This window comes from Xylaria bambusicola (assembly GCF_022495145.1).
Source record: "Xylaria bambusicola strain CBS 139988 unplaced genomic scaffold F5B22scaffold_5, whole genome shotgun sequence".
In the NCBI taxonomy this organism is placed as follows: Eukaryota; Fungi; Ascomycota; class Sordariomycetes; order Xylariales; family Xylariaceae; genus Xylaria; species Xylaria bambusicola.
The window spans coordinates 1,049,203-1,058,568 of NW_025953558.1; the positions used below are offsets into that span (position 1 = coordinate 1,049,203).

Here is a 9,366-nt window from a genome sequence, read left to right on the forward strand (position 1 = left end):
GCATGCGAAATGCAACATTGTAAACTACCCCTCCCTCCCCACCCCTCCTTACAGGGCCTACAGGGGCTACAGGGGCAGACAGGGGCCTTGCTTGTACCTGGCGTGGGGCCTTTGCACCACGGGATCGCCCCATGTTTTACGGGTCTAGATCCCATTGGCCCACTGTATCCCCTGCTGTAGCCTGTAGCCAGGCCCTGTAAGCAATATTGTAGTAGGCGCTTAGGTAAGTGTTCACAGGACCCCTCCAGAACCCCTCCACTAGACCAGGTACCTACTTTGTAAGCTCTTGGATGGCTGGCTTCATCTCAATCCCTCAACCACATGTTTAAGAGTTGACAATCAGTCTAAACATGTGAGATCAAATAACCATCTACCTACGCCTACTATAGATGTGGAGTATATCCAAGTCTTCAATCAGGGGTCCTTTTGCGCCCCGAGCCTTGACATCGCCTCTGTAACATGTCTCATGGGATGAACCACTGAGACCCTATTTTATCTAACCTTCATTGATGCCGTAACAGTCATACCTAACCCTTCTGCTAAACGGTTAGAATTATGATATGGAACATGCAGTTTATATCTTCCTGGTTCTGAGAGAAGAACTGCATCTCGTTATAAGAAACCTACTGCTCAAGTTTGTTATGGGGCGGCCCAAACCTACGCCCTTTTGTCATTAAAGTAGGTGTCTAGACTAAAAAGAACCCATTTATTAAGCAGGCCGTCCGGCATCAATACCATAGATATATGATATAGGTACAACTTGGATTCAACATCTACAGTCACAGTACGTGTTGCGGTTTGTAACTCATTGTACCTGTTTTGTCAGTCAATATGAAGACCCTCCTTTTGCTCGGAGGTATGACGCCAGATGTGACCAAGTTATACTACGACCTCATCAACCGCACAGCCCGAGCAGCTCTCGGTGGCCGGCACAACGCTCCGCTATACATGTACAGCGCCGATCTGGAGACCATGGTCCAGCACGCCGGCGCAGGGGAATGGGATGCCTTTGCCAAGGTCTACACGGATGCAATCGACGCACTGGCGGACAAAGTCGATGCCGTCGTCGTGTCTGCGATCCTGGCGCACAAGGTCGCGGCGCGACTCACTCGATCTCTTTCTCCCACTGGCGTGCCATTGCTTCATATTGCTGATTGCGTAGCTGCGCATCTTAAAGCCCGGTTTCCTCATGTCCGCACTGTCGGGCTCCTAGGGCCGAAGATTACGATGTTGGATAGAGATGATCCTGACTTCTTCGTGGGCCGATTGGAAACTCCTGGGAACGGATTTAAGGTCCTGGTGCCGGAAACACAATCTGACCTAGAAGAAGTCAATCGTGGCATGATGGAGGAAGTTGCGAAAGGCGCTGCTGCTGTGACGCCGAACACGAAGGACATGTTCGTGAGACAGGCGAATAGGTTGATTGAGCGCGGCGCCCAGGGAATCATATTAGGCAGCACGGATCTGGGATTCGTTGTGCGCCAGGAGGATCTTCCACATGGGGTTATTGTTATCGAGCCGGGCGCGATCCATGCTGAAGAAGCTGCGAAATGGGCTTTGCGAAGTTGAGATGGTGTAGGGCGCCTTGATGAGTTTATGCACGATAGAACCATCGCGATTATGTATGGGTACTTAGATATGTAGCTATAGATATTGTAGTTTAATGTAGTCGTTTCTTGTCCTTATTACTCGCTCAACTAGACCACTATTCTAGATAATCGCTTGAGTAGTTGCAGTTAATTGTTCCTTCACTGAACCAAATCGAGCGCTTAGAATTTCTTCATGATGCTATTCTCGAGTACACCAAAAGTCGCAGGTTACCGATTTCACTCTAATGCGCAAATACCACAAACAGCTCAAGTACGGCAATCTCCAAAGGTGTTTGAAAAGCTGACAAGTAATATTAAATATCGATATTCATGAGATGCAACAAAAGGGAAATATGTATACTACATTCTTAGACATACACAAAACACACCATTTTTGCTTTCCTTTTTTCTTTTTCAGCACATGAATTAAGAGATAGACCAAATAGCAGGAGGCGCAAACCCATCCTCCTCCAGACCACCCTCGGCCTTGCCCAATCCATACCCGGTCACTTTCCACTTCCTGCTCAGCACCAAGTCATCCGTCATCTTCAGGTCTTCGCCAAACTGCTTCCAGACGCGTCCCGTGAGGCTATCGAAGCGCCGCTCCGTGAGCTTCTCCCATCCGCCGTAGCGCTGCACCGCGAGCTTCGAGAGCCGGAGGTGCTTGCCCGCGACCTGCACGAGGACTTCGCGCGGCGCGGCCTCGTAGTGTCTGTGCGGTGCGCCCGCTTCGCTCTCCGCGGCCACCGAGCTCTCCTTCCCGGGCATGAGGGACGGGGGCAGATTGGCGCGGGACGGGATCCGCCGGTTCAGACCGTACATGCTGCCGCGCATGCGCACGGAGCCGCTGGCCACGGAGAACTGGTCGTCTTCGTCCTCCTCGTCATCGTCGACGTCCGTGTCCACGAGGAGCTTGAGGAGGTCCTCGTTGGCGGCGATGGCCTTTTTGAAGTACGTCCTCGCAAGCGTGGCGTCGCGCTTCTTGAGCAACGCGTTCGCGCCTTCGGAGGTGCTCTTCTGCGTGTAGTAGTGTCCTGTGCTGGTGTAGATGCTGGCCAGAAGCTCGTAGACGGAGAGTGTCTGCTTGTGTCGCGGGCCGTGCGTCCGTCGGAGATTGTACACGATGTCCTCGGCGAGTTGGATCGCCGGCACGATTTGGCGGTCGTCTGCTAGGAATCGGGCTTGTACGAGGCGCACGCCGAGGCGCAGCTTGACGTCTGAGCCCCAGTTCTGCGTGCCGCGCTTCTCCCACAGGTTCTCGAGTAGCCAGAGTAGGCGGCGGCTGTCCTTTTGGTCGCCGAGGAGCGAGATGAGCTCGTCGAGCTCGTTCAGTGGGCACCGGGCTAGATCGATCTTGTTGTTGTTGCAGATGTCGAATACTTCGCCTAGGATGGTCTGCGAGAGCGCCAGCATGGCCTTGTTCGTCTCCTCGTCTGCGGGTGTGGTTCGCTTGTACACGCCACGACCGGCCATCATGAGACAGAGCTGGAAGCCAAGGGTGATCTCGGTCGGGTCGTCGAGGCCCTCGTGCGCCATGAGGAATCCGTAGACGACTTGTGTCAATCCCTGGGCATCCTTGTACTTTTGGTTACTCAAGTACAACTTCAACTCAGCGACAGCCGCGCGAGCAGCGGAAGCGACAAAGTCCTTCGGCTGGTTACGCTCAGAGAAGTACGCGAGAAGAATGCGCACGAATCCGCGAATGGAAGACTTGTTGGACTTGGCGACGACAGTTGTCTCAGTAGCAGAGAAGTATTCGAGAACCTGGCGCTCTACGATCTCGAAGTCCTCGGCGCGATTGCTTCGGTAGTGTATGTGTCGGAGGCGTGCACCCAACAGGAGGACAACGCCGATCTTGGTCTTGATCTTGATGGACGAGATGAGGCGCTCGTAGAACAGGAACTCGGCGAGAATCTCAGCCATGTAAGTCGCGACGCTACCGCCGGATCTAGCGCGCAGATGGTATTCAAAAGCCGCGATGAAGGCGAAGCACGAGCGTCCGGCCTTGGTGACGTCGAAGCCGGCGTTCTTGGACACCTGCTTGTAGATGACCTGCATCTTCAACTCGCGGACGAGCTGGACGCCTTGCGACACGTAGAACTCGGCAAAGGTAGAGGCGACGAAGCGGGCTGTTTCGATCATTTCCTTCGTGGAGCTCGTGCTGCGGACGCAGTCGACGACTAGGCTGTGTAGCTCCTTGACTGCGAGGTCGGTCCTGCTCTGCTTGTGATAGAGCACCACGAGCTCCTTGAGGGTGGAGAGCGTAGTCTCATGCGTGCATGAGTAAGACTTCCTGATATCCGTATAGCGCTCGTATGTCATAGCCGTGGCCTTCTCCAACGTCTCCTTGGTTACTGTGGTGGTGCTTGACGAGCTCTCGGAGGTAATTTGCTTCACGTAGAGAGAGCGGAGAGTGCTCTGGCTGCGCTTGACGATCGTTGTCGAGACCGTCTTGGAGTGCTTCATGATGTTCTCATAGTATGCCATGGCTTCGTACTGGTACTTCTCGCTCTTGGTGCACACCTCGGCAAGCGTAACAGTGACGTTGATGGAAGTCTCGGAAGACTCTCCGAAGTACTTGACGCAGGCTTCGCGAATCTCCTTCATGATCTTGACGTGCTCGTGGATGTCAACTTGCGTCTCCTCAATGACTCGGTAATAGCGCTCAAGCGTCTTCTGGACGAAAACGGTGTCCTGGAAGACCTTGTATTTGGTTCCGAACTGGCAGAACGTGGCGATGATGGATTTCAGGTAATCCAAAGACTCGGAGTATCGCTGCAGATCGTAGTAATATTCGGCTACGACAATGAGAGCGCGTAGGGCATTCTCGTGGCAGATGCGTGCGCCCTTGTTCAAGGTGACGATGATCTCTGAGTAGTATTCGATCCAGTAGCCATGCGTCAGATGGTGGCTGCGGCAGATGTCACCCAGAGCGTACAAGATCGTAATAGTCTCGGCATGATCAGGACCGTAGAAAGAGCGATATTCGACAAGGAGTTCTTGGTAGAAGCTGATGAGGATGTTTTGAAGCTCATACTTTGTAAGGAACTCAATGTAGAGCTTCCTAAACTTCACAACGTCTACGTCGTCGAACTTGCGTGCCTTGCGGTACACACGGTAGAGGCGTAGATACAGTTGCTCGACCTTGTCATACTTCTTCTGGTTGATGTAGGCCTTAGCGAGTTCAAGAACCAGTTTTACACTCTCAGAAGAGAATGAGGCATCGAGACTGACGCTTTCGATAGACTCCGCGAAGAACGAGGCCCAAGTTTTCTTCAATGTGGTTCGGATGACAGACACTGCTTCAGACCACCTCTCTTGTTCAATGTACATCGAGGTCAGAGAGGTGCTAAGCTCCATAGTAGTCGTAGTCACCTGTGTTTCCTCTGACGAGAACGATGACTCGAATACCTCTCGAATCACACTCTCACTAGAAGAGGCTGTTTTGGTTGTAGTGGTAGTCTCAGAAGACTTCTTGACGAGGGCACTCGATGTGGTCGCAATATTCTCGACGATCTCCTTGAAGACGCTGCTCTCCTCTTTATGAGTGGACTTGAACCATGACCAGCAACGCTGGAACACGGTGAGGGAGAGGGTGGTCAATCCCACCGTCCGCATGCAGACTGCAATTTCCTTCATGAGGAGGATAATAGACTCGAACATGGATACTTGGTGAGCTGAGTACTCATTCCAGCAGCTGATGAGGACAGCCGAGGCCTCTTCAATCCGATTCTGCGTGTGGAGGAAGGACGCGTACTTGAGCATGACCTCGATTCTCTTCTCGTGCCATTCAACGATGTGGTTTGTCTGGCAATGGTCACTGAGTTTCAGCCAAAGCTCCACGTAGATCTCTTCGGCGCTGCTGAATCGTCCTCGCTTGACGAGCTCCAAAGCGAATTTGATCATGTTCTCGACGTGGAGGATGGACCAAGTTTCCTCAGTCTCCTCTTCGTAACCAAACAGAAGGCTGTCGAAGCCCTCTACCTCTTCCTCATGACTGTGCTTCTTCAGCATAACGTCAAGATGCCTGCCGATGTCTCCGTCGTGAGACACATGGTCTTCGTAAGATCCAATGGTAATCTCCCGGATCTTGATCTGGATTTCCTTGACTTTGGTCTCCTCGTTAATGGAAACGTAGAGCTGGGATAATGTCTCGTAGACTTTGAGCACTTCAGTAGAGGTAGCTCCATACTGGTGCGTGTAGGAAGAGATGAGAACTTGCAAGATCTCTTCTCGATATGTCATGATCGTCGTGCGCTTGTTGGTAATAAGTGTCTCCGAAATATGGAGAAGGGTGTTGCAGCAGGTAACGACGAGCTCAGATTGAAGACCGAGCACATTCTTGCCGATTCTGACGACCAAGGCGTACCATTCGGTCGCATCTGGGTAGCGTGACAAAACAGTCTCGTAGTACGTGGCGATCGTGATGGCAGATTGTAGAACAGTAACATGCTCGAGGCCGAAAAGTTGCTTTCGTACACGATATGCGATGGTGAACAATTCTACCACCTCATCGTGCAAATACTGAGTGATCCACCGGTTCGCCTCCAGCAAGGCAAAGCTTACCGAGCTAGGGAAGACTGAAGCGAATTCAGGCGGGAGTTGAAGGTCTCCTTGGACCTTATACAGTGACGAGAGCTTGAAGTGAACCGTCCAGTACCGGATTGTGTACTCGAGCAGATAGTTTGATGCGATTCTCTTATCAACATCAGCTGAAGGCAAGTGGTCCAAGCGAGGCTCGTCCATATCTCGCACCTGCTTGGTAGCGGAGCCTAAAAGGCGGATGAGCAGATCCTTATGTCTATCCTTCAGGTGCAAAGACAAATCTGAATTATCCGGGATATTCAGAAGAGCCTGTTTGATGGCCTCGTGTCTTAGAATGATTAAACCTTCCGCAGTAACAGTGAAGGGGGAGATGGCATCGGAGATCTGGCCCAATGGAACTGGTCGTCCACTGCTAACGCCTTTAGGGTCATTTCGAAGGAGAACTTCCAATTCACTGATGAATAGAGGTCGTTTGGCGGCTGACAAAATGGAAATAACAGTCCTGCTGTCATTGTCCAGTTTGACAGCTGCCAAAAGCTTCTGCACAAGCTCAGCGACGTTCTTTGGGGGTGAGTTTACAAGAGTGTCGTATCCTTTGCCAAAGTCGGCGGGCGTCTTCTGTTTTGCCAGGTAGGCAACAAGAAGATTGGCAATGAGTAACGAACCGTCAGTAATCGTCAAGAGATTATCGATGATGTTACTCTTCTCGCCGATGTCCTTATCCACGAAGTGTGGGTTTCGAGAGAGACCCTGTTGGACAATGGTGTGAAGATCGTCATAGATATTGTCGAGCGAAAGCTCTACGATCTCCATAGACTTGGCGGCATGGACGCCGAGAGGCTGAGAAAACAGGAGAAGGCGTAGATGAGAAACATCTTGTGCGATAGATTGAAGCTTTTCGCTGACTTTCTTCCCAGCAGGCTTGAGGCCTTCCATCTCATCGAGCCCATCGATGATAAGGGCAATTTCTTCATCCACGCTGCTGTTGCTCAGCGCTTGTCGAAGTGCCTCCCATAACCTCTCTTCTTGGGCCGCACTCGAAGATAGAGATTTGGATTCCGTGAAGGCTTGGAATATGATAATGAATAGATCTAAGTCGCCAATTCGTAGAGATAGGAGCTGGAATAGCAAGGTTTTCAACATGGAAAGGCATGATGCTTGTGCTGAGATGCTCGAATCTGAGTATTTTGTTAGAGTTTGTTAAATTCCACGTCATAGATTATAACTTACTGTAGAAGAAGTTCAGAACAGGCACTACCCGACCACCAATAGGTCTTTGTAACCTGTTAACGACCCAGTTGGCGAGTGTTGTCTTTCCGGAGCCTGACGGTCCCTCCACAAGCAACACCTTTTCGTCCTGCTTGAAAAACTGATTCAGGTGTGATTGGAACCAGATACAAGTATAGTCTTCTGGGCGGCTCGCGAGACTGATGTGGTTGGAAGACAAGAACGCAAGAACCTTATCCTGGGGTGCTAGCCACTCTTGCAGAGTTTCGATCTGGATAGTTTCACCGTACCCCTGGGTTCGGAGCTCAAAGTTCCAAATCTCATGCTCACACTGCTGGACTCGCAAACGGTAGTTGGCAATGGAATTGCCGAACAGGGCGTAGATATCTAATCGAGTGGACGAGCGGGAACCGTGAACAGCACTGTAGTAGCTGATTGTGATACCAGATACAATGCTGAGCAGCTCTGAAAAAGCTCTAGCAACTCCTTCCATAATCGGAGGAGCTAAGCGAAGAGCATTCTCAGCCCTCAATAACGGCGACAGCTCAAGACCAAGCTGATAAAACAGGTCGAATGCTGTTTGTAGAGCCGTGGCATTCTCATAACCAAGCTTTTATCTCATCAGTATAGGACCATTACCAGAATACAGTTCTAATAGATCAAGAAAGCTTACCTCAAGTAGAGTAAGGCATTGTCCATAAAGGAGGTTAGCTGCCGCTTCCATCTCGGGAGTGAAAGACTCGATAGCTTCACTTAGACGGTTAACTTGTCCAGCGAAGTAAGCCGCGGATATGAGAACTCTATCCCAAGAGCCTCCCTTATGAGGCAGCCTAGCCATACGCTCATGTTTGATCCAATCCACAAGGCCAGAGTGAGATGTATCAAAAGCAAAGCTGCCTACATTTGCACCTAGCTCACGCTGGCATCTATGGCGAACCGAGACATATTGATCTCGGACAAGGTTGATACTTGAATGTTGCCCACTCGCGGCACGCATCACGTTAGGCCGTCGGGCTACAGGAAAGCGTTTGGCTACTTGAATACTATCGCCTACTGAGGCAGGTGATAGAATAGCTGGTGGTGAATCCACTGCGAGGTAGGCCACGTCCTCTTGTGCTCCCCCCTTTGTTGGATGTCCATTTTGCAACTGGGTTGGTTCTGGCGTCCTCTTGCCTGCCTCCTTAGAGGCCTGGCTGCGCCCTAATTTAAGGGGATTAGTAGACTATTTTCATCTTTGTCTAAAGAATAAGCCAAGGAATTATTTTCATACCTGATGATCCTCGCAAGCCCAACATATTTCCCAAGCGCGGCATTAAACCACAGAGGCCAAAAAAACTACTTTTAAACTTCAGCTTGGGCAATCTTAGCCACTGGAAGAGTTGATATTAAAGATTAATGACAATAAGATTGAGTATGATTTCTAGGCAGAAGGACACAGGAAGCAGGACAATTATATACACAACATAGCATATAGACGCGAGATGGCTTATACGTCTGAATCTAGAACCCAAGGGTCCTCAGCTGGCGGTGGTGCCGACAGGCCTGATGACTATTGGGACCAAAGCATATCGTTTACCTCAAGCGGACAAGGTGCCGGTCTGCTAGGTACATCAGCCAAGCTGAAATGTACAGACTGGGGTGCATCATTTACGCATATCACAAACGGGGACCTATCACCGTGCCACCAAGCTCCTGGGACAATACCTACAAGCCCTCATGATCCATCACCAATTACCGCAGCTGACGCAATGGACTTGATTAAGGAGGACTATGTGACGCACGGCACAGCTGGCTTTGATGACTTCAGACAGTCCGGATGCTCTGAGAATATTAAGACCTCCAGAACCATCTTGCTACATATGCAGGTTGCTGTTAGTATAGCATTGCTCTTGGAGACTATAATACAATATGGACCCAATTACACGGCAGGCTTGCTTACTTGCAGTGATCTAGCTTCTCCAGTCTCGACGGCATGTATACGTACTTCTGCAATGTCTATCAGCCA

The 9,366-nt window shown here is 50.7% G+C and overlaps 2 protein-coding genes across 2 annotated transcripts; one reads left to right on the forward strand and one right to left on the reverse strand.

Moving 5' to 3' along the window:
* Positions 1-312: 312 nt before the first annotated feature.
* On the forward strand, positions 313-1,703 carry F5B22DRAFT_592511 (Asp/Glu/hydantoin racemase). Its single transcript, XM_047973926.1, has one exon. The coding sequence runs from the start codon at positions 832-834 to the stop codon at positions 1,567-1,569; it is 738 nt and encodes a 245-aa protein (XP_047834626.1). The 5' UTR covers positions 313-831; the 3' UTR covers positions 1,570-1,703.
* A 176-nt stretch (positions 1,704-1,879) lies between these two features.
* F5B22DRAFT_422975 (uncharacterized protein) lies at positions 1,880-8,935 on the reverse strand. The gene is made up of 4 exons (XM_047971657.1): positions 8,632-8,935; positions 8,035-8,561; positions 7,365-7,971; positions 1,880-7,312 (listed from the first exon to the last, which is right to left on the reverse strand). The coding sequence occupies exons 1-4, from the start codon at positions 8,672-8,674 to the stop codon at positions 2,016-2,018; spliced, it is 6,474 nt and encodes a 2,157-aa protein (XP_047834627.1). The 5' UTR covers positions 8,675-8,935; the 3' UTR covers positions 1,880-2,015.
* Positions 8,936-9,366: the final 431 nt, after the last annotated feature.

What these genes read in the sequence shown, in the direction of transcription:
- F5B22DRAFT_592511 (XM_047973926.1), top strand. Translation starts at nt 832, where the DNA reads ATGAAGACCCTCCTTTTGCTCGGAGGTATGACGCCAGATGTGACCAAG.
- F5B22DRAFT_422975 (XM_047971657.1), bottom strand. Translation starts at nt 8,674, where the DNA reads ATGCCGCGCTTGGGAAATATGTTGGGCTTGCGAGGATCATCAG. An exon ending in GGGCTTGCGAGGATCATCAG is followed by an intron (nt 8,562 to 8,631) that starts GTATGAAAATAA and finishes CCCTTAAATTAG; the next exon opens with GGCGCAGCCAGGCCTCTAAG. An exon ending in AATGCCTTACTCTACTTGAG is followed by an intron (nt 7,972 to 8,034) that starts GTAAGCTTTCTT and finishes ATGAGATAAAAG; the next exon opens with CTTGGTTATGAGAATGCCAC.